We start from the raw sequence: 27,975 nt of genomic DNA on the forward strand, positions 1-27,975 counted from the left end.
CCACAGGTTCTGCTGTGGTTCTGCTTGTTCACGTAGCTTTGTGTGTGTAATCTTGCATTGAGAATTTCAAAGAAATCCGGGGTCATAATATTCTTCATTTAAACGTATTAAATGACCGTATATTGTATTTGGCCAGGGGTCCCCATCTGAAAATATTTTGTGCCAGGGACCCTCATCTGAAAATGTTTTGTGCCAGGGACCCCCGTGAGAGAAGATTTGTGTAAAAAAGATTTTTACAAATTGTTCAAAAATAGCAGATGTACAAGCTTGCAGGGTGTCACTTCGTGCCGCACTGCATTGGCTATTTTTGATTAGCCAATGTATAAAATATGGATTAAGTGGTTAAAATATTGTGATGCTGTATAATTGTTTTTTGCTGGTGATCCCAAGGACCCCTGGGGGTCCTCAGACCCCACTTTGAGAACTGCTTCAGAGTACCATCCACGTGAAAAACGGTTAAACAGTTAACAGTTTGATTAGTTGTCTCATGCTTACCTCTCCTTTCTCTTATGCAACAGAGAAGTACTTTGACATGAAAAAAGTCCAGTGCAAAGAAGGCCTCGACATCTACAAGAAATTTCTCACACGGATGACAAGAATCTCAGAGTTCCTCAAAGTTGCAGAGGCAAGTAAAGATCATACTTTGGGAGATTTTTGAAAGGCAATGTGACTTACACCTTCTATAAATAAGTGTACTGATGTGTATACATTCTACAAATAAGTGTACTGATGTATACAGTAGATGTATATAAATTCTACAAATCTGATACTAAATTACCCCCCCTCTTCTTTTTGTTGTTTCTTCTGTTCTTTTGCACTTCCCCCATTGATGCTAAGGTTTTACAGAAGGTTAGCATGTGTGTCCTGTCTGTACTTTTTAACCTTATTTGATTTTTCTTGTTTTTATGCAGTATTAGCTCTGTGATTATCTTGTGTATAATGTATTGCTGCTGTTAGCAGTCTTGTAGAACAGGGGTTCTCAAACTTTTTTTATACTACGACCCCATATTATGAGGGATCTAAATTTAACTCTGCGAGGGTACAGATGGTACCAAATGGACCCGTGGTCCTGTACCCTCTCGCTCTCGGACTAACAAAAGCAGCCGAAATTTCTCTTTTAAGCCACCCGCTCATATTGAACACAATTCATAAGTAAATCGTTTATGAACTGGGCTAAATCAGTTTGTGTGTGTGTGTATGAGGAGTCAAGCCAAAAGAGGTGACGACCTCACTTTTTTCCCACTTTTTTTCCTTTTTTTCCGTTTCTTAATAAAAAAAAAAGTCTTATTTGTTTGGTTGCCACTGCGCGACCCCATCAGCACCTTCCCGCGTTTGAGAACCGCTGTTGTAGGACATGGCACACTAACATTTCGCAGCTTGTACCTGTATGTATGAGTGAGTGACAAATAAACCCTCTTGATTCATTGCGATATTTACTTTGCTTCTTGCTCTCTTTGTGCAGCAAGTTGGAATTGATCGAGGAGACATCCCGGATCTTTCTCAGGTAAGAGAATGCTTCTTTGCTTTACAAGTGCAGCAGGTTTGTTCAACGACAGCCATGCAGTGCCTCTCAAGTGTGACTATAACTTTGTGCCCCCTCACTATTTGCTGGCTTGCTTCCCTTAACAACATTAACACTGTCACCCCTGTTCTGGGCATGTAATTAAAAGCAAAACGTTAAAAAAATATTTCAGAAAAATTAAGACACTTCAAAGTAGCAGATTTACAAGCTCACCACTTGTAGCAGTGCAGCGTATTGTGAGCTTGTAGTTCGGCTATTTTCACTATTCATCGTATATAATGATGAATTAAATGGTAAAAAAAAAAAAAGAAATAGCCACTGTTTTGAACTTACTTTGCAGGGCATTCACAACATTGGAAAGCACAATATAACCCATACAGACTCATATATTTGAGAGCTTACGAATATGGCTCCAGTGTCGGCATCTTAATTGGATAATGAAAGTATAAATGACAATTATCAGTATCAGTACATATCATCACAGTCTTTCTTGTGCTGTACAAACAGACGCAAATGTAACTATCCCTGACTTTATGAGAAGGAGAAATATTATTTCCATATTTACGTGTACAGTAATTTTTAAGCTAGTGATAAGTCATTGTCTCTGAACACAATTGTTCCTTTAAGGTAAATTTGTTTTAGGTTTCTGTGTGTTGTGACAATGCATGCACCTACCTAGATACATAATTGTGAGCTTTTGATGAATGTTGTGGGTTATACTGTGTTTTTACTGTGCTACCTCCATAAAATAAAAAAGAGGTCTGTACTCCTGGCCCTGAGACTCTGACCTGACTGGTTGCAATAGCAAGCTTTCTGCCCAGCTCTGAAGCTTTGCACGTGCCCACCAATGCACCTACGAAGAGCTTCACACTTGTACTCACCCCTGACCTTGCACGTCATACAGCAAATAAAGGTGTGAATTAAGAGCTTCAATGTGGGTCATAATAAGTACCATGCCTACTACTTAAAGGGATAACAAAGTATGGAATTACTGCACACAGATTGTATATTGAAAAATCTAAACTTTGTATATCGTCCTTAATGGTAGGTTCACGTTGGCCACAGTGGGTGAGGTGCCCTTGTCTAACCTTGGTAGTAACCATAATCGGATAATGTTAAGACCTAAAGGAACACTGTTTTTTTGTTGTCTCCATACTGTATATCGCAATAGTGCTCCCTATAGGACAGTACCATTTTTGCCTACTCCAGCTCAGTGGTATCATTTTGTCTATTTATGTTGACTATAGGATGGTACCATATTGTATGCATTTACAGTAGGACCATACCTATTCTGCCTCTTGTGCCTCTGAGTTGGACTGCAGATAGCTAAAAAATGTACCTGCAGGCCGGGGATTTCAAACTAGATTTCAAACAACCTGTTTTGGTGTGCCAACATTCCAGGAAGATAGATTGTACTTTTGTCCATTTTAGTTTGAAATGCTCACTGATTGAGTTTATTGGGATCCCCATTAGCTGGTGCATAACAACAGATCTTCCTGGGGTCCACACATAACATAAAAACATGTCGTTCAACAAGACATTACAGGACAATGTCATTAAAAATGGTCAATTGTCCTTCAAACAGTGGGTTTCATGTCATCCATCATATGCAACTTATTCTCCGATTCCCCATTGCCTTGTACATGCTGATGTCACCAGCATGTACATTTTCAAGTCATCGATAGCCCAGCTCTGAGACACAGAGCCAGTAGATTTGGTGCAGTCTTATAGTTGGTACATAGGTGTCGCTCGTTATCTTAAACGACAAAAAGCCTAATAAATAAGGCTTTAGTGAGGTTTTTGTAATGGTGTATTATGTCAAAATCTATTTCCTTTAGACGCTGGGTTGCTCGTGCTTTCAAAGCTTTAACTAGACTCATTAGTTGCTAGCTACAGTCACAACAGCATCAGCTAGTTTTCTCCCATAATGTTTCCAAACGACATCTTGACAGTTTCCACCTTTATTTTCTGTATTTCTTCCCTTTATCTCTCCGTTGTCAGTTCACGGTTTGTGTAAGTATCTGAACCTTTTATCTCTGTCTCTGTCCTCTGTTCTTAAAAGGTGCTTGTCTCGTCTTCGTTTGTGGACCCTTTGAAAAGTAAACTTGGCATGCTTGCCGTGTTTGTTGTTGTTTATTAACCACATGAACCCTAGCATCCCTATTCTAGCTATGTCATAATAGGCGAATATTAGTCAAAAAATGATACATTTGGCATTTGGATGATCAATTTGGGAGAAATGGATGGATGAACAGTTACGAAAAATGAATGATCATTAGGCAAAAATGGATGAACATTAGGGAAGATTTGATTAAAATTAGGGAAACGAGGATGAACAAAAAATCGATAAACATTAGGCGAAAATGGATGAATTCAGCAAAACGAATGAACTTTTGGCAAAAATGAACGTCAGGTAAAATGGATGAATATTTGGTGAAAATAACAGATCTGCAAGCCCACAATGCGTCGCAACTCGACAACATGCTATTTTTGCAATTTGCCGTACAACTAAGCATAGGGTTTAAGTGGTTAACATCGAAGTCATGGTGTTGTAGCCTATATGTTTTACTCAGCCTTTGAAACTAACAATAATGTGCTTGGATACTGTCCCTCTAGGCTCCCAGTAGCCTGCTGGATGCCCTGGAGCAACACTTGGCCTCTTTAGAGGGAAAGAAAGTCAAAGACTCCACAGCAGCCAGCAGGTAGGACTTCCTCCCCTCACTTCACCTGCCTGGACTCCCAATTCCAGGAACAGAAGCACATGTTTGCATAGACACCCACAATGTCTAATGACATTGTGAGCCTTTGTTGTTTGTGCAAGGGAAGATGCTTCTATAAACAATCTGCACACGCACACAACTTTGTAGCTTCTGCCTTTCACCATGTGTTCTTTTTTCCAGAGGATATCAATTTCGTAAATGTCGATTTTTGTCGACAGTGGTGCTATTATTATTTAACGTGTTGCAGCGTAAGAAGATGCTTACTCTAGATGATTGTAGGTCAAGCTCACCTATTTTTAAACAGGTTCTGCACTCCACATTAAACCTTTTTATGTAGACCAATGGACCACAATGAAAACAAGCCCCTGGGGCTTTTAGCATACCCTTTGACTGTACTACCTGTACTGTTAACAAACTTGTTAATAAAGTAACCAACCAATCAATCAATCAAAAATCACTTCAGGCAGAGAAAGGCAACCATGTTAGGTTCATAAGTTGCCTCACCTGGGTATAGTAGCCTCACCTGGGTATAGTAGCAAAGTCCAGGTGTAACTGTGGACTTTTTATAGCTCTGCTGTGCTATTACTGGTCTCGCTAGCATATAAAATGTGTTTTCTCTATAGCCCTTAATGACCCCATTTATGTTGACGTTTTATTTCTGCTTTCCCTGTCTGTGTTGATTTAGGGCTAGCACTCTCTCCAATGCCGTCTCCTCTCTGGCCAACACCGGCATATCTTTCACCAAAGTGGACGAGAGGGAAAAACAGGCCGCCTTAGATGAGGAGCAGCTTCGCCTAAGATCACTGAAAGTACGTTTTTCCCTCAATTGCCCACACTGCAAATTCCGGAGTGTTAAATTCACTTTGAGAGTGTAAAAAAAATTTACCCGCAACCCTCAGACACACTCTGGATTTTACAGTGTACATTCCTTTCGACTGAGTGCACCTCAGACTGTCCAGACTGCGTCCAGCAGCACATGTAGCACCACTTACCTTGAATGACATTTCTGTGCTGCTGTTTGCAGAAGCATGCGGGAGGGAGGGGGGGGATCAGTCAGTGTTGAAGTCTGTTGAGGAAGTTGTGGCCACAGTCCTGTCCCTTGTGTTTCCTGTTTTTTTGTTGTTTAGCCTTTGTTGCTCTGTACTCTTTAAATGTTTCAGAAGTGTGTAATAACATCCTACATGCCACCTACATTTCGTCATGTCATAGATGGTTAAACACAGCTGAGGGTAGTGACATTAAATGGTCCGTTTCATTCTGATGTTTCTGTGTGTGCCAGCGTGTAAGTTTACTGTACCAGGAGCTGTCCATGCTGGAACACGGCTCAAACCTAAATGAAACGTCCAAATTAATGTTACCATCCGCTGCGTATAACTAAGCCTTCATCTGCCGTGAATATGGTCTGCTCTCCTTTAGAAAAGGACTGCCTTTCGTATGATCAAAACAACTTTCTCTGTAATTGTGCTATAATATGCTGATTGGTAACTCAGTTATTGTCTGGCCTAATGCATAGTAATCCTGGGGTCCTTGAAATGTAAAAGTTTGAGAACCCCTGCTTTAGGATCTTTTTTACATATGTGCACACATGGGTTAACCCCTTTGCCACCGGTCTCCCCTTCCACACTAGGACCAGCGTCTCAAGGAGCTCCAGAAAACCCCTGGCACTGCAACCACAGATACCTCACCTGTATCCTCGGTAGGGGGGACCATCACCTCCGCTCCGGCCATTGACCTTTTCTCCACCCCCAGCTCCACCACCAGGTGAGAGAGCACTCCATTTGGACACATCATGGGACCATTGGCATGCGCAGTAGTGTCCTTTTTATGCGTCTACGTCACAAACGACCACCATTTCGCTCGTTCCATGTTTTGGGCCCAAATCGGCCCAAACATGTTGTACCAGAAGGCCCCCCAATTTCTGACTCTGACATTGGGTACTGACGTCATAGTACTGACGTTATAGATGACTGACGTCATAGACTGGCCTCCCAAGTACTCTGACAATGTGTACTGACTGACGTCATAGACTGGCCTCTTGACAATGGGCACTGGACTAGTTGATGCATTTGTTGCCAGCGTTAGTTTTATTTGCATTGCCAACACTGCCGGTTTGTGATCGCATGCCTTTATTAGCCCCCCATCAGTCCTCTGGGAAGCAGGTTTATAGGTTTGCACTCCATCCATCTTTCTGTCTGAGATCTTGTCTGGTGTATATCTTTCATGAGACTTAAGATGACCAAACTTGCTGTATGATTAGAGGTAAGGAAGGCATTATGCCCCTTACCAAAAGTAGGTCACTCGGACCATAAAAAATCTAATCATGGGCACAGCGTGACTCTGATGTGGAGGTCAATGTGGCCATCCTGAGACGTCAGTTGTGTATGTATGATGTCAGTTGTCTGTCATGCATTCCAAATTGGGCAAGATTTCAGCCCGATCAGAGCCCCATTGACCGACATTATAAAATGTAAGTTAAATAAACATGCCTACTGGCAGCGTGCAAACAAAGTTTGGCGCTGATCGGTCCAGCGGTTTGCGAGATTAGCTCTGCACACACACACACACACACACACACACACACACACACACACACACACACACACACACACACACACACACACACACACACACACACACACACACACACACACAGACCCTCTCATAGACGGTTCGCCTCTTGCAGAGCCACGCTGTAAAGAACAAAACACAATCACTGACTCATCTGCTGAGGGACTATGGATTGCCTTGCAGTACTTTGAGCATAACCCTGTCCTGATATACAAAAAATATTGGAAATGAATGTCAATATATTGTATGTAAATGAATCCTCTGGGATTTATCAATGACCAAAGCTGAACAAAATCTAAGTGGCATCCCACTGGCTTAAAATGGCTAATTGAAATAACTCATTGACATTAATCGGTACAGAAGTATAAAAACTAAGAATTCAACTTAAGAATTTGTATGCAAAGAGTATTTCACTCTATGGAAGCAGCATAGTGGAGAGTTGCTGTGGAGAGCCTGGCTATGGGAAGAGGGCTCTCTATTTAGATTGAGTGTAATTTCTAGGTACTCATGGAAGCCTGTCTTGCTCAGGTTGATTTACACCATAGTGTCAAGTTGCTCTTTTGCGTGTATTTGTGAAATGGTCTTGGAGGAGACCGTCATTAATGTCTGGGAAATCCAGGGGGGAGCTGGATGGAACAGTCTTGTGTCTCGACTGCATTTATTATTCACAGGTTTGACCACTTAAACCCTACATACTTCAATGACATCGACACCGAATCTCTTTCCTGAAAATAGCCAAACTAGAAGCTCATCACTTTGTGAGCTTGTAGTTCTGCTATTTTAGCCGAATATCCGCCTATTATGCCATGCCCAGAATAAGAATATCCACCTATTATGCCATGCCCAGAATAAGGACGCTACGTTCAAAGTGGTTAAGATGGAGGACCTGAGGAATGTGAATCCTAAATTCTTTCTGAATAGCGATGGTGAAACCTTGAAGTTGGGTGTGAAAACTTGGCAGCTTATACTAACTAACGTATGACCTCTATTGCCCTTCTCTTCATTCCCGCCAGCGCTTCCAAGGCAGCCAATGACCTGCTGGACCTGCAGCCAGCTTTCCAGCAGGAGCTGCCTCTCTCTGCCGGCATGCCTGCTGCAAACACATGGGGAGGTGAGAGCTCTGCACGTTGGCACCACCTCAGTCCACACACCACGCCATGCTGCACGTGCACATCGCCGCTGTCGGGTGGAAACCTTGTATATCCAAAACCGTGACTTTTCAGGAAATGGACGGGGGGGGGGGGGGTAACCTGTGTTTAATGAATTTAATAGTATTATTTAATCACAAGCTCTTGTTAATACTTTTCATTGGTTCAATATTGATAAAACCCCAAAATAGCAGATCTACAAGCTCACAATGAGTCAAATTTTGCTACTTTTGTGTGACACTGTTGTATGACGAAGTAGGGCATTCATTTATGGAAAAAGATTATATGGAGATGCAAGGTTTCTGCCAGACAACAACACACACACACACCAAAGACATGAAATATATGAACACACACGACAGCAACACACACACCAGCGACATGAACCATATGAACACACACACACACACTGTGTGGGCATGCCCATTGACGCACATACTGTACAGCTCGCATTAGTAGTCCCAACATGAACATATATGAACACACATGACAGCAACACACACACCAGCGACATGAACCATATGAACACACGCACACACACACTGTGTGGGCATGGCCATTGACGCACATACTGTACAGCTTGCATTGGTAGTCCCCACATGAACATGCCCTTTGGTGTCTGAGTGGGCATTGGATAACATCAATTATCACTTATTATTCATGAACAAACTACATCTGAATAAGATCAGACAATGGCGTAAAGAAAAGCCCTCTTAGCATTACTCTTATTCATGGTTGAGATTAGAAAATGCACACCTATTTATTTATTCCTAAATCTGCTGAAAATGTGGCTGTAAACCGCCACGTCCATTTCTGACACATTGGCAAAATATGTATTTAATCCCCTCTAATCAGTATGCACCTTTTGTATATATTGAAGTTAACGAATATATATAGTTTTGTATTCTACCGTGAATGGTTGTCCTTCCTCTGCACCTTGAAACTTTTTTCCCTCCCCAATTTAGTCGTTATGCCAATTGACCTTTTCGCCAACACTCTGCCTCAAAAAGTCTGTGTCCAATCCTACTGTAGTCCTCAGCAACGGTTGCTGTTTGAAGAAGGTCCTTCAGACTTGAACGAAATGGGGAAACGGTGTGCAACAGTATTACTGGTTTGCAAAGCTGTGTTTGGTCGCATTTTCTGAGTTTGGGGGGTTTCTCCTTCTTTGAGAGCTGTGTCCCATGTTCTCTTTTGGATATTATGAATAGATCCCTCCACTGTTTATTGACACCCCCTTTGCCTCGATCTGGTGGATATTGTGGAGGTATTACTCCAAAAAGAATCACTTGCACTGCTGGTTGCATACTCCAAACGATTGGTCAGACGCTCAATGCGCTTTTATATCGTTTTATTTCAGCGATCTGCCAGCAAAGTGCTGTGGACAGTTTGGAAGTAAGGTTGTCTGAGGAGGTTAGGAGGGACACAAACCTCTATATAATCCCTCTCTAAGGGACTACAGACACAACCAGATGGAAATTCATCAATGGAAAGAGATAGTGCACACTTGGTTCACTGTGCTTGTTGCCAGAAACGGTGAAATCTTCGTGTCAAAGCACTTCGGAGGTTGTAAACAAACAGCGGTGATCTGTTGTCCAATCACCATTCCAGCAGTGTATAAAGTGGGCGGCTCTAATGTTCAGAACCCAGAGCAGAGAGAGGCAGCGAGTATAAAACCGTTTCGTCCTTGGAGTATGCTGCCGACAGCTGTAATGTGATCATTTCCCCCTTCATGTGTTCCCAAGCCAATCGTCCTCAACACCCTGCCTCCCATCGCCGTGATTGGCAGAGATGCCTGCAGGGAGCAGTGGGTTTGCTTCACGTTATTATAACCTATTCTGTCCACCACGTCTTGCCAACTCGGACAGTGTGGTTGCAGGACATTGAGTGAATAAAAAATAGGCTTGAGAATTGGCTCCCGTTTACATACCTGCACTGGACGCCATAGCAACAGTAACTACTGTAAGGTGGGTGGGACTTTTGGAACGAGTCAATTCCCCTGCATGTGTATGTTCGTCCCTCTCACTAAACTATCCCGGAACCCTATACTGGAACCCCAGTCTACACTGTAAAATCCTCAGTGCTTATTTAACTCTTGAGAGTGTACAAATGTCACCAAATGCACCCGTAAGAGTCCATTTGGTTCCACTGGTTCCAGTTCTACTCTATCAGAGTTTTGAGACTTGTAAAGGAGTCCATTTGGACCGCTGGTGATCCTCAGACCTGGCGTTCAGAACCACTGGTGTAGACCACTGTTTCCCCAACACTGGTCCGGGACCCATTTGTGGGTCACGAGTAAATATCCCTTTTGTTTCCTACATTTTGTTTTAAATTATTACTATACAAAAATTCCCAAAAATGCAAACTTTTTCATGAATTAAAAACAAATTCATTGATTTTTCAAAATAATTCCAGGAATAAATTACAAAAAAGGAATTAAATAAATTAGAAAACAAATGTCTAAGAAGTAGTGAAAATAGCCGATCTATAAGCTCACAGCTTGTAGATCTGCTATCTTCACTAGCTTGGGTCCTGGGGAGACATCACATTTCTCTTTTGTATGGGAACCAGTGGTGTAGACAACCGTATGTCCCCTCCGGTGCACATGGAGTCATCCAAGGTGTTTTGGGGAACAGAACCCCAGTTTAAACAGTGGTGGTGGGCAGGAACTTAACCCCTGCGCCACCCGAACACACCTCCTATTGGAAGTTTGCGCTTATCAGTTGAAACACTATCTCAAGTGCTTGCTAATGGTGAGCATTTCACCTCATTCTCATATCAAAGGTGTGTACATAATGATAAGGTTTGCACAGTAAGATAATATTACTGTTTGTCTTTACATGGCAAAGAATGTAAGTACAAATTCATTCATGCTTAATGCTGTCAAATTATATCCTTTAATATATTCATGAATATAAAAAAATATATGTACAGTATGTTCCTGTGTATCCACACATCTGGAGTGTTTTACCTTTCGAAAACATATGCATTTTTTTTTGGTCAAAAAACTTGAAAATGTCTGTTTTCCCTGAAGGTAGAAGTGTAGTATACATGCAATTTAGTGTGGAATCCGGGGGCACTAACATTTTTAGAAGCACGGAGATTAGCTAAGATTGAATTGTATTTCATACATATGTATTCGTTTCATTCTGGCCATGGTTGTTTGCGGTCAATAAACTCTTTAACTTCTTAACTGTCCTGATAAAACCGAGAAGACCTTTAAACTCTGGACTAGTTTAGCGGTTGTGATAAAGCTGGCTGTCTCTTCCCAGAATGTGGGTCAGTGCAAGCAGAACAGCAGACCTCTCTAGGAAGCAGGATTATCAGCCCAAATTCTTCATCTCCCACTCTGTGTATGATAACCCACTAAGCCCCATGTCTCTCCCTGCATGTGGTCTTATGTCTGATAACCCATTAAAGCTGGATTTATACTTAGTTGTGCGCCGGTGTTGTGCACTGAAAATAACAGATCTACAAGTTCGCAGTGTGAGCTTGTAGAGTGGCTATTTTCGGTGTGCGACACCACACGGCACGCAACAAAATACATCACAGCTTTTAGTCCCATTTCTGTCCCTGCATGTGGTCTTGTGTATGATAACGCACTACGTCTCATTTCTCTCCCTGCATGTGATCTTGTGTGGAACTTTGCATGCACCTTTTTTTTTTTAATTAACTTTTACTCACCTTATTCTGCACCATCTCTTTGTGCTTCTTCTTCCTGTCTCCGTTTGCCCCTTTCTGTCTGTCTTCCTCTACCCTCCCAGATCCTTTCACCTCTGCTGCAGAAGCCATGGAGGAATACATTCCAAACTCAAACCCTTTCCTCACACTACCTGTTGTCGATGCTGTCCACCTGCCCGCCGTGTCCTCGGACGCCCTTAGCATATCCTCTAGGACACCCAGCCATGAAGCGTTTGGTGGGATTGTGTGACCTTGTTTTCTTTCTCAGCGTGTGGCTTTGTACCGTTTTATACCCCTGCCTGGTTTCTGCCACGAGTCGCATGACAAAATTCATCATTCATTGTGCTTCATTCAACTCTGTGATGATCTGTAATGAAATATGGCATGGTAGGGGTTGGCGGTCAATGTAGGAAGTCACTTTAGTTTAATTGGATACAGGTTGGAGATTTATTTAGTTTTACGTACATAAGTTGAGTAAAAGGAGGGAAGTAATGGAGGCTGCATTTGTACAGTGTTTTTAGGTTTGTATCCAGAACACTTTCTTGTCATTAAGGGCTAGTTAGCTTCTTGTCACTGTTCTCACATTCAGCCAAGTTCTGGCATGCTGCCCCATTCCAAATATTTGTTTCATTGCTAGATAAGGCTATGTTCCCACTGTTTATTTGCGTAGCTCTTAGCATTCTTGGCGGAGTCTATTCTACTGGCATTCTAGCTTTGTTTGTATTTGAAAGGCTGACATGGCTCTTTGTTGTATGAACATACAACAATATGTACATGTTGCATGGACCTCGTTCCTTTTATTTATTTTTATCAGCGTTTTTGTTTTTCTTCAGATCATTACAATCCATTTTTTGATTCAAGCTCTTCCCTGGCATCTGACCTCGATACTCCAGTGCAGATAAAGCACATTATTTCAGGTACTGGAATTGGCAAAAAGTGGCTGGTCCATGCTTTCTAGGCTTTTGAGCTGCGTGACTGCATCAGTGTGTATAGCAAAGTTTTATGTGGATGAGTTGGAATATGCTAATGGTGTGTCCGGATAGATTTCAAATGTTAGACCATAAAGCCCCCACCCATTAACCACTCAAACCCTAGAAGCCCTATTCTGCGGAGAACGTTCACAGAAAGTAGCAGATGTACAAGCTCACAACACATCACATCTTTGCGACCGGTTGTGAGCTTGTAGATCGCCTTTTTGGGGAGATATGGTGTCGAGTGAAAAAAAAAGACTGCACCAAGTAAAGAGGCAACTCATATCAAGTTTATCAAGTATAGAGGGTTTGAGTGGTTAAAAACCTGCCTGTAAGCATATGCGTGTGTAACTGCTGCCCTGTTTGGTTTTTGGCCGTTAGGTGCAGTTTGCCGTCAGCAGCTTGACTTGTGCTTGGTTTAGAAGATGTGATGATGAATGCCAGCTTCCTGGCCTTTTCTTCTGCAAGTCGCCACCTGTGTTTTTTATCTTAACCAGCCTTTCCTCTTGTTGATCTACTATATTTTTCTGATCTTTCTCCATTTCCCCCTTTATGTCTCTCTCTCTCTCTCTGGTGCTTTGCCTTCCTCCTGTTCTTCCTGTCTGCGTATCAGACTCCTTCGGTGGGCCATCCCCTTATGCCACCACCCCTCTCTTCCAAACTGAGCCCACTGCTGTAGCTGGTCTATTCAGAGGTACGTACCCTGCCCACTAGGGGCCCAGTGGGAGTGCTGCCTGATAGATCTTATGTGATACCCTGATATGGCACGGTCGGTCAGTGTTTCAAACTGATGTTCTGTCCCCTCTTCTGAAAGGATTTTAAAGTGGGGACGAGGGAATGGTATGTGTTGTGCTGGTATTGACCGTAACATATAACACAATGGTACCTGTGACAGATTGATGTGTATCTACCTTTACCAGAAAAAAAAAGCCTTCAGCTATACCTGTATATGCTGCAATCCGCTGTCACCTACGCATATGTTACAAGCAACCGTTTAAAAAAGTGGATCAGTCATGTGTCCTCATCTTTTGCTTATTCTATTGCTTTTTTTTTTTTTTTTTTTGCACTTCTGGAAAGTGCAACAGGTATTGTGGTTGAGGTGGAGTGAAAGTGGAGCAAGGAAGTCTGTGTATGCATTAGGTGTCCAGCTGCATTAAACTTTCATGGCGAAATTGGAATCACCAGACAGGGTAACAAGCTGCAGAGGAATAGTTTCACAAGGGACAATCAATTGACCATCACAGCAGCCATTTTGCTTCTAAGTCATGCTCGTTGAAGGATCTAAGCGGAAGTACAATAATTTCCGTTCTGTTTACATTTTGCGTCATGAAAACCGTGCAGTAATTAGTCGAAAAAGACTGCTTCCGGGGGGAGTGCATACAATGGAAGTCCCGCCCTATACTTTCGGCTGTAGTGCTTTTCTCCTAATGAGATGAGATAATGCTGGGTACAAGGTTACGTGGACTTATTATGGGGTGCCACAGTTAATCCAACAAAGCGATTAGCAAAGACTAAGCGTATTTGCACATCACCGTTTAAGTGGTTAATCGATATGTTGATATATTATAGATTATCCAATTAATCAAAACATTCGATCGATAGAATAATAAAAAATGATGGATAGTTGAAGCCCTAACACTGATGCCTCTTCTCTCTGTCTCAGCAGGGTTCACAGCCTCCCCAACCCCCCAACAGACCCAGAACAACAGAGGCCTTAACGTTGACTTTGACTCTGTCTTTGGTTACAATGGCAACAACCTGGACTCCCCTGGTAAGTACCTTCCCATTCGTCTACTCAAGCACAGTCAGTGCACACACACAGGGTCTGAAATGTTCTTTTTAGCTCACCAGTCAAATGTATGGAAGATAAATTAAAAAATGTGTTTTCTATCTTTTTTTTCAGCCAAAAGGATTCAATGTATATACACAGCTTTGTGTCATACATCCACTTAATATGCATAATAACACATTATGGTGGTGAATTAATAGTGGGAAGAGCACATTGTAAAGGGAGGGTCCAAATTAGAATAAATTAACCACTAAATAGAGTTAAACTGTCTTAGTTTTTAAACGCAAGCGTCCCGTTTCTTATTTGGGTCTGTGAGAAAAAGATGTCCAGGAAGTGAAGCGTTACAATGGAGATTTTGTGATGTTATTATATAAAGCTTTATGTGCGGAGTTATAGCACATGCTAGCATGGTGAAAATTGACGCGTGATGCCTTATGGAACACTCAAATATTATGGCTATGTTGAACATGAGATATTTTGTTGAAGCTAAACCATCATTGCTAATATTGTGTTGCAAAAAAATATATAAAATAATCACCAGCCAATGTGTTGGGTGGCTTCTTAAACTTGCAAGCCAAATAAAAAATATACCCGCATTTGGTGCTTGGCTGGTATTAATTTCGGACCCTGCACACAAAAGTAGTCTTGCTGTCCTCATGGGCAACATTCTTTTAGGAGAGCTAGTAAGTCTCATGTATTCTGCTGCCACCTAAAGGTTTGGTGGATAAATCACATGTTCATTGGGTAAAACATGACGAGTTGGACTTTAATCTTGGTTTGTGTGTAATTGCTGCGGTGTTTCTACCATTAAATGTTTGATTTGGCCATGAATGTTTGAAATGAAGCCATTCCATAACGGTCATTCATGACTCAAACAGAATGTAACATTGAATGTGCTGTGAGTATTGTGGTGATTTGTGTATTTGGTCACTCTTTGAGGCTGTTGACAACTGGCATAATATGAAAATACACTTAACACTTAAAATGTTTCTCATTTAAATGACTCAATCGAGAGATGTAGTTGTTTAGACCATCATTGTTTGAACTACACATACCCTGGATGTTTGTGCACTCCATTATGTCCTTTAACATTTACAGAACATCCCATGGTAGTTTACAGGTTTTTGATGGAACAACCCTTGCACACAAAGCTGAAATCTAGCCAACTAGCCATTCAAATACACCTTTGTTTCTATCTTGTCACCATCATTTTGGAGAGATTTTCTTTCTCTGCCCCTAATCTAAGAGCACTGGTCTATCCCTTTATACGCGATTTACCGTTTCAGTCAAGTTTTATATTTAAGATTGTAATGCTTTATGCTGTTTCAGCTTGCACCGACTCCAAAACGGTTCAACTCTATACCTGAAACGTATTGTTATATTAGGATTTGGTGTGGACATTAACCAGTGTGGGTTGTTTGATCATTGAGATGGTTTGCATTTGAATAATTTGTATTCATAACACAATCTCAAAACTGCAATGTGACAAAATATAAACAGACAACGAGGAGTGTGTGAAGCAGCGACATGTAAAGGAAGAAAATGACTTTTTCAATAACTATTATGTCATCGATTTAGAGTATTTTAAGTTACAGTAGGAAGTGCCTGTGGTTACTTGCCACTGGTCATCACTTATGAAACATCTGGCTGTGCATCTGCAATTGATTTCAGAGAAGTACTTAAGATAGTGTTGACTTATCTGAATAGCTGTTGACTTGTGACTATTTCAGAGAAGTACTTAAGACAGTGTTGACAGTGTCGACTCTAAATAGTTGTTGACTTGTACTTAGTTCAAAGAAGTAGGCTACTCAAGACACTGTTGACTTAATTAGTCCAAAGGAAGATCTCTACTTCACATTCATAATCATTTCTACACTGAGTGTTTTTTGGGCTGCCTTTTGCTTACTATCTCACAATTATATATTTTTTTCTTCCTCCTCGTCCCGGGGTAAACACACTCTGGGGCCTTGGCTTTTGCATGGCATATGCATGACTGGGTGAGTTGATGTGACACACATTCCTCTTACACAGTCTCGGTATCATTGTTTTTTCTCTCAGCCCCACTTGCTTTGCCTCACACTTACTGTCCTCTGTTGTTGTTGTTGTTGTTTGTGGTATTGTGTACATGTTTTGTGTGTGGTTCTGTCGTCCTCATGTGTTGTGTCTTCACCCGGTCTGTGGCCCCAAACCTTTCCCTACGTCCTGCCCCCTTTTCTTTAAGACGATATTTTAGGCTGCATCCTAAAACCAACAGTGGCCAACTCACCCAGTCAGGGCTTGACCCTCAACTCCCAATATCCCAGCAAGCTGGTGTCCGATGACCTGGACTCCTCACTGGCCAATCTGGTTGGGAGTAAGTACCCATTATCCACTTAACCGCATGAGCCATAGCGTCCCTATTCTGGGGTGAACTGATGACTTATGGCAAAAATAGAGTACCAAACCTTAGAGTATCAAGAGAGTAAATGGATTACCAAACCTCTTCAGATCGGCTATTTTCGGTGAAGAGGTTTGGTTTAGAGGGGGGGAATAGGAGGGCCCTGTAGTATAGACTCCGGTCAACAAACTATATAGGGTTCAATTGGTTAATTCCTATTTACTTTGTCGTATGATGAATAGCAAAAACTTGTCACATTGTGGGCATGTAGATCTACGTTTTGACGCCTATAATGACAGGCTAAAAATAGGGATAACAGTTTTAAAGTGCTTAATTGATATCTGCATGCATTCTTAATACAATGTAGTAATTTTGATATGATACATTCTGGTGATTTATTTGTATACAGCACACAGTATTGGTTTGTGAATTTATTTCCTTACTTCCTTTCCCCATTAGATCTGGGAATGGGCAATGGTACGGCGAAAAAGTAAGTGTTTTATTTAGAAAATCCCTCAATTTTGGGCCCTGGCCCCTAATAGCGCTGCATGTGACTGATCTTATGGATTCCCCTTTTCCAGTGATATGCATTGGAGTCAGCCTGGTGAGAGGAAACTCACAGGTGGAACCAACTGGCAACCCAAGACGGCCCCCTCCACCACGTGGAACCCTGCCTCCATGGTATGGATACTTCTTTTTCACATGAAAATACCTTTTTTTTGTCAAGGGACACTGTAAAATCCAATTTAACCATTTGAACTCATTTGATTCTGGGGCTAACGATATCTACAAGCGTGTGAGGTGTTGCGATGTTGTAGATCGGCTATCTTTGGCAAAGATATTTAGTGTAGAGCGAAAACAGGAGGGGGCCTATACCGCCCTTGGGAATCTGGTCAACTAAAGCCGCTTATATTGGAAAATGTCCGGGGAATCGGGTCGAGACATTGTCCGGTCTTGGCCTTTCACATTATATAGCATGCAACAGAAGAATGTCCGTTTTCAGATGCGTTCACAACTTCACACATCAAGGTAAATACTCAGTTTGATAAGGTGAGGGGTGGGATCTGGGTAATAGACGCACACATTAGCTACTGCCACTTAAATTTAACAGCGCGAGATGCGAGCAATCAAATGCATTTTTTTACTAACTTCCACAGACTGCTTGTCTCCCATTGATTGATGCACCCATACAAAACACAAACGAAACATCTTTCCTACCATAGTAGGCCTAATGTAGACAACGAGCTCAGAGCTACGCTACAAGAATTGTCATCAACACGTCCACTCGCTGAATGTAAATTCACTGGACTATCACCGGGTGAATTCGGACATAGAGCAGTTTGGGCCAAATCGGACATTACCTGGACTTAAGTCGAGGGTCTTCCCCTTATAAAATCTGTTGCATGTTCGATCCTACTGATCCGGAATGTTGCGTTCATACATGATATAGCCCCTCCGTTTGAACTCTGGAAAACTTCCATAATACAGTGCATGTCTGAAAGTGGCTTATGTTTAGGGTTTAAGTGGTTAATGCTGTACAATTTCATAGTTACAAATGGATAAATGAACACTGAGGATTTTACTGGATAGAGAAATTCTTTTGGCCGGCCAATTAGTGGCCTGTAAATTTCATATTGTGCTTGCACAAAAAGATCAGTTGGAATAATAATCACTAAGAGAAATGGCTTGGAGATGTCAGCCAAACAAAGGTACTGTACAGCTGGATAGCCCAAATGTGTGCATCGTATGTGTTGTCTACCAACCAATGTTTGGTCTAGTGTCTAGTGATTCTTCTAATATTTCTGTCTGTTCCATTGTGTAATTGTTCTCTCGGGCCCCCCTTTCAGAGCGGCATGTATTTCCACCAATACGAAAGTTCATCACTACTGTATAATACAGTATATATTGGTTGCAGCATTTCCTTGCTCTCTGACCAACGCTGGCATGCACTGGTTGATATTAACCACTTCACGTACATCTGCTCCACATTGTCGAGTCAAGTGAGCACTCCACTTCTATCAGCCGCACTGCTCTTTCCAGGCTGAAACTGAACTGTGGACCACATTAACACAGCAGCCATGCCATGAGTCGGCTGGGACTCCGCCCGCAAACGGCCCAACACCCCTCATGTCAGGACAATCTAGCCACGTGTGTGGAGATATGAAATACTTAAGCCCTATTTTTTTGTTGTGTGTAAAAAAATAGAAAAATATTCAAAGCCCGATTTTATGCTTAGTTACTATGTCGCAGGACGAAAATGGGCAACAAGCTCACGTGTCACTGATGCACAGCGTTAAGAGCTTGTAGATCGTCTATTTCCGCTTCTTTCTTTTCTTTTTGTATTTCCCCTATGATTACATACCCAAAATAGGGACGAAAAAAGACATGGGAAAAGTTATGACCAATCAACAGGGTCTTGTTTGTTGATGCTGTCTTACAGCTTCCACCTAAATATTCCATAATTGTGGAAATAAGTTTCCACAATTCCAAGTCTAGATGTGTCTCCATGTTTCCAAGAAAATCTCCTTTCCCCACTGCGAGTTTTCTCCGCTAAAGCCTGAATTATACTTAGTTGTGCTTGTGTGTGACATGCCGAAAATAGCAGATCTACAAGCATTGTACATCTGGTACGCGACACCGGCTTGCAACTGAGTATAAATTCAGCATTAGATGTCTGTATGAAGCACCACTGAGTAATTTGGTACGAGGCTTGAGGCTTTTGTTTTTCATGAATCATCTTTCAGCATCTTTCAATGCTTTCAAAGTTGTCGAGTGTTCTTTGCTGGGAACCTCTTTAGTAAAGGCTATGTAATATAACCCTGTCAAAGGTGAATAGGGCCCTCTGGGGCCCTAAAGTCTAATCATCTTTTGTCAGCCTTTGACAACACAGTGGATGAGTATTTAACCATGCTGATTGACTGGGCAGAGACTGTTCTCTCCTTAACTGTAAAATAACTAATTAACTGTCATCATTAGTGGTGCAAGGTTCTAAAATATTCTGTCATTATGAAGGTTCTATTCCTTATATATATTGGGTCTTGTCATTGATTACAGTTGCCACAGTTAGTCAGTGCAGATAAAAGGATATTGAACTCTGTCCACTCTCATCCCTCCCCTTGGTCTTATTAATCTAATGGGACAAACTAACTGCGTAGTGAGGCCATAGGTTACATTACTTATTGGACAATAAAACCAAAAGTTAATTTATTGAACTGCAAACCAGGCATGTAGTGAGATTAACATTTTAGCAGTATTGAAAGATGCACACAATATCATAATGCGTACTACATAATATTCATTGTTATAGCTTTTAAGATGGAGAATCAAACAACCGTAGGCAAGACATGTACTCTTGATTCTGATAATTATTTAAAAAAATGCCAGACATAAGAATAACATTTTTCATTCCTCCCAGACTAGGCCAAACAACAATGTAAACCTAAGTGTTTCTGCCTTAAGGCTTGTTTAGTGAATACATTAATATTGAACCAACAAGCTTTTCATAAAAATTAAAGAAATAAACTGAAGAAAACGGCAAAAGGAAGGAAACGCCGCAAGTGGCTATGAATTTGCATGAAAGAGGTGCTCTTTGTAGTACAGAGGCGTGAAAAATATCAAATGACTCAAAATACTAAAGTATTCCAAGGGGACTCTCTCATCTTTGTACCCCTATTAAGAAGAGCTTTTTATCCCTCCCTAACGTAGTAAAAACGCAGCCGTGTGTCTCAGTATGGCCTTACCCACTCAAACTCTATATACTAATTTGACCAGGGTCCCCCGGGGGTATATACTTGGTCCCCTCCTTTTTTTTCACTCTACACCAAATCTCTTAGTGGAAAATAGTCACACAAGTGTGTTCCGACGTGTTGTGAGCTTGTAGATATGCTACTTTCACCAAATATTCGCCTATAATGACATGCCGAGAACAGGGACGCCAGGGGTAAAGTGGTTAATCAGGACACGTAGAGATCTCTTAACCCATTAAGACCTGAGGCGATTCTTAAAAATGTTTTCTAAATCCAAACAGTTTTTTGAAAAAAAACAAAAAAATAATTTTAAGATTTTTCAAAAATAGCAGATCTACAAGCTCATAGCGCGGCACTCGGTGCCGCGCTATGAGCTTGTATATCTGCTATTTTTGAATAGCCAAAGAAATCTAAAGTGACACAGATGCATTCCAGGTATTAATTGGTTAATACACCAGCATTGAAAGAAAGGGATACTGTGAACTATTTTTGTCTTATTTTTGTATTTTGAGTTAAATAAATAAGAAGTTGCTACACATTTGAACACATTATTATGTTGGCCTATTATGACCAAATGTTGCCTATTATGACACGCCCAGAATAGGGACGCCAGGTTTAAAGTGGTTAATCAAGACGCGTAGAGATGTTTTTATGTGTCGGCATAGACAAAAAGAGATACTGTGAACTATTTTTGAGTTAAATAATTGTTGCTCCATTTGATGTTTTTTTGCAGTGTTGTACACCCTGTGGGTCTGTGCGTAATAAAGAGACACACGTCTAGAGCTTTAAGCTTAGTGATTGCGGCCTTATATCACATGTCGTCACTGTCGGGCACAAGCCTCATCTCTATTAGCTTTTTTTCAGCTTTGTTCATAAATGAATGCCCTACTTCGTCATATTACAGTGTCGCACAAAAGTAACTAAAATACCCAATGTACAAGTATGTAGATCTGCTAGTTTTGCCATTTTTTTAATTTAGTTTTTTGTGAAGGTGAAATAAAAGTGTCTTTGTGACTCTGTGGGGTTTATGAATATTTAACCAATGAAAAGTATTAGCAAGAGCTTGCGACTTAAAAATAACTACATTTGAATCCATTGAAACACAAGTTCCTTTTTACAGTTTTGGACATACAAGGTTTCCACCCGACAGCGACGATGCTAAGTGCCAAGTTGAGAGTTGTCTCTCTCCATGTAGCTGGTGCGGAATAAAACCTGCAGATGGACATTCACCTAATGTCACCAAATAAACTCAATCAATTTTATCACCAAATAAAACTCAGTCAATCAATCAAAACCTCACGCCTCTCACAAAACGGATATAATAATTCACAACTTTTGTCAGGTTATTTCCGTAAGCAAGCCCAATCCCTAATGCCATGCAGCCACACAAGCCTTATCATCATCATCCAGTTATTCATTATCTCAGGAACACTGAGTTTGCTGTCCGTCTAACCATCCCCAACCCTGTAAAAAGGGACACATTCTGAAGAAGAGGCTCCTCTGAATGCATGAAACAAATGCGGTCTGTGATGAAAGCTACAATTTGGCACCACCGTCACGTCTGACTTCACCCGTCTCCCTCGCCAATGACTGAATAGTTAATGAAACATATACTTCCCCAGAGGGATGGGTGTGAGACAAATCTGGGTTTGTTATCACTGCAGGGGCTGTTGGAGCAGCAAGCCGCTCTCTAGAAAGAAAGAAAGAAAGAAAGTCTTCGCTCTCATCTCTCCTCTCCACAAGGAGAGCCTGCACCTGTCAGCAACACCTCCTCTCTACTTCTGCACCCCTCACCCCCCTCCTCTATATCTCCCTCATTTTTTCTTTCTCCTGCATCTCTCTCTCTCTCTCTCTCTGGTGTCTCTTTTTAATTATTTCAGCTAGTCTGCTCTTTGGTATCACTATGAAACAACCATTTGCCATGTTTACTGGCCATTTCTGCAGCTGACTGCAGACTCGGGAGCGTACCAAGCACCCTGATCCATTATTGCACCCTTCCATTTTCAGAGATTTAGCCCACAGTAGTTGAGTACATGAGTGCTTTCTGGAGCCTTCATCTGTGGAAGGAGTCCTGATTCTGTAGAAGTAATCTTTTTTTTCCTCCTCTCTCTGTGTGTGTGTGTGTGTGTGTTCCCAGGCACCATCTGTCATGGCGTTCCCTGCAACTACACCAACGGGCATGATGGGATATTCAATGGTGAGTTGGCAGGGGGCATCTTTTCAGCATGATTGTCATTTTTTCTTTGCAGTACAGATTCTCTGGAATAAACATAGTACATCTGACAATGATTTTACATAGTGTTTTGAAGTCTGGGTACAGTAGTCCTGTACTAGTTATTTAGGTATCAAGGTCAGAGGGGCTTATTGTCGGTATCAGCCGAGAACGCGGAAGTCTATCCCCATTTCAATGGGCTAGACCCCTGGGAGATGGATAGCTGAGGTGGAGCACAACACCTACCATCAGCTCCCAGTACTTACTGTATACCGTATGAGTTGCCGCACTCAAGTCGTGCTATTCATACGCTGAGTTGGCGGTGCCGGGGATTGAACCCATGATGTGAGCGCTCTACCAACTGAGCTACCCGGGCACCAGCAGGGCATACATTGAATGGAATTCATCTACATTTTGGACCATATGCACTCCAAAATAAATGTCAGCATGAAAACCTTTGCACGTATTCAATGTCAATGAGATTCTGTAGTTTCATAAAATCTGAGAATATTTTTATATTCTTGTCTTTACTTCCTCATTAGGCCAATCATTCAGTGCACTAGTCATTTGAGAGCTCTTAGATGGGCCTCTACGAGGTTCTATTGGACTATTATGATGGTAAAAACCTCACGAGAGCAGTGTGAAACGGCACAGGTCAAGTCACCACTTGGGTGATTCCTGCATGCTATTTCATAGTTGCTAGTGTCTGCTTACATCTCAGACAGACACTGGGGCACCATAACACTGCTTTACAAGGAACAGCTGACTAACAAGGAACATCAGACTGGCTAAAAATGTTTTGAGGGCAATGGGAGACAGGTGTGCCACCTGCAGAGTTGCAAAATGTATTTATTCTGCAGATGACATAACCAGGTGCACATTTTTAAATGGAGATGAAATCGGACCATGTGTTTATGGTGATATAAATTGAACGAATGGCCAGTGATCTATTTCTGTACAGTTCTCTGACTTTGATCGACCCAAAGGCATTGATGTGACAGCTCCTACAGTGGTATAATTGCCCCAGCATAATATAGTTAGTGCATATGTGCTGTAAAGTTATTCAGTGTTGTAAAACCCATATAAACATGTTTTATAACACACACAGAGTACAGGGCTTTTCATTTAAATGCTATACACAACTTCTATAGCAGTGCTCATTTAACCCTTAAAAGGGAACATTGCAGGACAGGTATTTAACAAGCATCCTATGATTCTATTTTAAAGATGACACGTGCAAAGCTGACATAAAAGGTCCTTTCGCGTACTGTGTGTATGACAACGATGCATTTTGATGAGTTTTATGAAGACTTAACAGTACGAGTTCTCAACCATGCATGGAAAGTGTTGTCAGATTTCCACATCCTCACCATAGGACTTGGTCTAAATTGGAGGGTTGTCTGCCTTCGTTTTTGTCCCTACATACAATTAGTATTCTTCTACTCTACTTCTGTTACTATATACCGGACTGATACTGTATTTATACTCTACCTGTATCTGTACTGCCATTGGCCTGGCCCCCCCCGCAGGATCAATAAAGGTCTATCTAGAGCAGTGTTTCTCAAACTGGGTCGGAGCCAGTAAATATCCCCTGCTTTTTTTTGTTTTGATTAGTTATTTCAAAAGATTTCAAACACAATTTATTTTTAATTTTTCAAAAGGATTGCAGAAATTTTCAACAAAAAAAAAACTATAAAATAAAAAAGCTATCTACAAGCTCACAATGCATCACACGTTGTGAGCTTGTAGATTGTCTCTTTTCACTTTTAAGTAGGGCTTAAGTATTAATTCAATGTGTATTTTTGTAATTTTGGGTCCTGGGAACTGAAGATTTATCTTTTGGGTCTCGAGCTGAAATGTTTGGGAAACCCCAATCTAGAAGGCCCTGATTCATATTAAGTGTGAATACAGTTCCTCTCTAAGCTCTTTTAGATCTAACTTATTATGTATTATGTGTTCTCACCCCTCAGCCGCCTCATAATATGGGTTCAATGATGATGACCCAACCCACCATGATGTACAACCAGCCTGCCATTAGGCCAGCCAACCCCTTTGGCTCTAACCCTGGTGCCCAGGTAATGGCTGACTTTCTCTCCTCTCCTTCTTCCAAGTCATTCGGTTAAGATTAGGGCTGCAACTATCAATTACTGTATCTTCTTAGCGATTATTCTATCGATAACTTTTTCGAATAATCAAGGGATACATTTCTTTTATATGTATATTTTTTTCAATGAATTAATCACTTAAGCCTTATTTTATAGTTATGTTGCACAACTGTGTTGCACACCGTTGACATTCTTTAAACTTGTCACCTATAATGACATGCCCAAAATAGGGATTGATTATTTATTATTAGATTATTTTATTGAATATAGATTATCGATAATTTTTCATAATCAATTAGATCGATGAACTATTGCATTTCTAGTTGAGAGCAAGTGAATCAGTCAGCCAGTTCAAGTACAAAGCAAAAGAGGTTGACATGTACAATGCTAGTCTGATGGTTTCTACAATATGTATTGTGGTCTGATGGCAGCAGCAGTACTATCCTATTCTTGTACTGCCCCCTAGCTTGGAACAAGGGAACATACATCATTGGTCATGATGAATAACGGTCTCAGTTACGGTTAAAGATAGTCGGCCTCCTCCATCCATTATGTGTCAGGAAAAGGGGTTTAGGAATTCCGTGATGTCACTAATGAGTAATGACGTGCCATTAAAGTTATGTCGGGCATCATCTTGAGGTTAAAGATAAGACGAACCGTGGCCTCTGCATAGATGGGCATAATTACAGGTAATCAGGATGTCATGATAATGGAATTAAACTATACCATCTCATAATCTGCATTGCTTCACTTATGGGGGATTGCATGAGTTTATTTTCTCCCCCGCACCTTTAGCACCTCGTTTCTCTTCTCCCATCCTCCGCTCTCCATTTTGCTGTCCTGTATGTCCGTCATCCTTTCATCTGTCCTCTCTGAATCAGTTGTCCACAGCCTCTAGTCTCTCCAGTCACAGTCCTCTCAGAGAACCAGGGAAGGACCCCTTTGCACAGCTCTCTCTCCAGAATTTCTTATAAAACCATCTTTTAGGTACAGCTTGTTCTCTGCGCTTGTTTGAGTGTTGACGTCCGTCAGCAGACAGCATGTAAATGTAGTTTGTTACTCATTAACTGCCATGAGTTTGCACTGACTGTCATATGATGGCTGATTTAGCTTTGCTAATAACACTGTCCCCTACACAAGATGATTCCATTTATGTTCTGTAGCTACACAAAATCCACTGGTAATTTATCTCTGAGACTGTGCAAATGGAACCAAATGAACATTTACTGTAACTATGAGAAAGTAGAATGTTCCATTTGTACACTCGGACAAGCTTTCGTATCTTTTCTCTCGTGGGAGAAAGGCCTTATTTGCATACTAGGATTAGTCTTGTGGGAGACCCATGGAATAGTGTTTGGAACACCCATTTTCTTGTGTCTGTCTTCAGACTTGACCAGCATGGTGTGATCTGATGTGACATGACATGATCTGACTTCTACTAGCTCATATGTTAAAAGTTATGTTTTAATATAGATTTTTGCAGATTGCTATACCTTCCAACTCACAGATGTGTGAGTGTTATTGTGTTATTATTTTTTGTGGCAGGGATTTTTTTTTTAAAGACATGTTTCTGTAAAGACTGTAAAGTCATATTTGTGACTCAGGATTTGTCACTTTCACCCACTTCCTACAACAACCTGACCTTTGTGTTTGTCGTTATCTTTCCAGATGCAGTTTATGTAACCTGAAAGCAGGAGTCTTTAGCCTCCTGAAAAGAAATCACCACAAAGTAAAAAAACAAACAAAAAAAACACAAGCAAACATCCAGTTTGCCGTTTCTGAACTCCCCTCTCTCCAAGAACCGCGGGACCCAAATTGGGACTCGGCGGAATGAAATCGCCAGACGGGGGAAGGGGCCGAGCCATCTCAGAGAGGCATCAAAGTGGACATTGTGCCCATCCAAGTCATGTCTTCTCTAGGAGAAGATGCGCGCTGCCATTCAAAGACCATCTGGACAGGGATCACTCAGCCCCTACTGTACCACGGACAAAGAGAGAGACGAAACACCCCAAAGGGAGACATTTTTACTTGTATGTATCTGGAAGAATTTGTCAGGTTGCTGTCCCACATACACACTGCTTGATTTATTTTTTCCCCCTCCTCCTCTAGGTGAGGGAGAGAGGATGACTTGATTTTGTCGATCATGATTACCTGATTTAACCAGCCTGAAATTAGGACAAAAGGCAAACTCCTGTTTATACCATCATTTGTTTTTCTTTTCTTTTTTTATGTATTACGTTTGCAGTAGACATTCCTTGTGTATTGTTTGTATTTATTTATGATTACCCGCAGAGAGAATGACATAAAAAAAAAAGGAAAGGTAACTAGCGATATTGAACTTTCCCCTGTGGGAAGTCTTCAGGTTTATTACATACGTATGAGTGATTGTAGAATTGGGTTTTGAGAGTGACTGAGAGTTAAAAAAAAAAAGTTAATATAAAATGAAATTATATGAAATGTTTTGCTGTTGGGGGCACTAAGTATTCCCATTACTTGCATGATGCCTGGTACAGTTCTTTGTGACTCACAATTGTCACATCGAAAGTGTATATGGACATGATGAGATTTGTTGACTCAACGTCAATTCTGTGAGTTAAATTTGGTGAGGGAAGACTGTCACTTCAGCAAAAGCACTACATTTTGTGATTGAGGCGGCATTGCATTGGAAAGGAATCTGCATTTCAGCTATTCTACGCTTTTGGCATGCCATTTACTCTTACATTTAACAGTTCTACTGGCTACCCTTTTTACCAACCTGAGTGTTCAGAGTCTCTTTCATGCCTGGGTCATATTTCCATCAGGCAAGCACTGGGGCATTTTTGCACAATGGGGCGGTGAGACATCATAAAGCAGTAGGTGTAAGTGGGGTCAAACCCTATCCATATCAAGCTGGTCGGGAGCGTCCTTTTGTCAACAGCAGAGAGGTGCGGTTGTGCAGGAGAATAGAGCACTGTTGATCGGTGCTTTGTGTACATAAAACTGATCCTGTCAACCGGGGGCTGTGGATGGGATGCCGGTGTGAAAGATGGCATGAACATGAAAGGGGCTCTTTAATCATCAATTGAGCATATCTTCTGCATCGTCCCTACAGATTATATTTTTGATTTTTGATTTTCCAATAAAGTGCAAGCTTCCACAA

The 27,975-nt window shown here is 41.3% G+C and overlaps 1 protein-coding gene across 2 annotated transcripts in view; it reads left to right on the forward strand.

Annotated features, from left to right (window-relative positions):
* The window catches only part of picalma (phosphatidylinositol binding clathrin assembly protein a), a 48,799-nt gene extending 20,824 nt beyond the window's left edge, over positions 1-27,975 (forward strand). Inside the window, exons 8-24 of one of the 2 annotated variants that reach the window (XM_080436514.1) lie at positions 519-629; positions 1,467-1,504; positions 4,139-4,224; positions 4,928-5,051; positions 5,870-6,003; positions 7,824-7,921; positions 11,720-11,872; positions 12,470-12,553; positions 13,221-13,301; positions 14,274-14,378; positions 16,618-16,749; positions 17,233-17,263; positions 17,355-17,454; positions 18,621-18,644; positions 22,657-22,716; positions 24,702-24,806; positions 26,505-27,975. In XM_080436514.1, coding sequence (XP_080292640.1) covers positions 519-629; positions 1,467-1,504; positions 4,139-4,224; positions 4,928-5,051; positions 5,870-6,003; positions 7,824-7,921; positions 11,720-11,872; positions 12,470-12,553; positions 13,221-13,301; positions 14,274-14,378; positions 16,618-16,749; positions 17,233-17,263; positions 17,355-17,454; positions 18,621-18,644; positions 22,657-22,716; positions 24,702-24,806; positions 26,505-26,519 — 1,481 coding nt within the window. In that variant the 3' untranslated portion in view covers positions 26,520-27,975. The remainder of the gene's footprint in view (positions 1-518; positions 630-1,466; positions 1,505-4,138; positions 4,225-4,927; positions 5,052-5,869; positions 6,004-7,823; positions 7,922-11,719; positions 11,873-12,469; positions 12,554-13,220; positions 13,302-14,273; positions 14,379-16,617; positions 16,750-17,232; positions 17,264-17,354; positions 17,455-18,620; positions 18,645-22,656; positions 22,717-24,701; positions 24,807-26,504) is intronic. The other variant, XM_080436515.1, reaches the window with a different exon arrangement.

This window comes from Gymnoscopelus braueri (assembly GCF_963280865.1).
Source record: "Gymnoscopelus braueri genome assembly, chromosome: 8".
Classification (NCBI taxonomy): Eukaryota; Metazoa; Chordata; class Actinopteri; order Myctophiformes; family Myctophidae; genus Gymnoscopelus; species Gymnoscopelus braueri.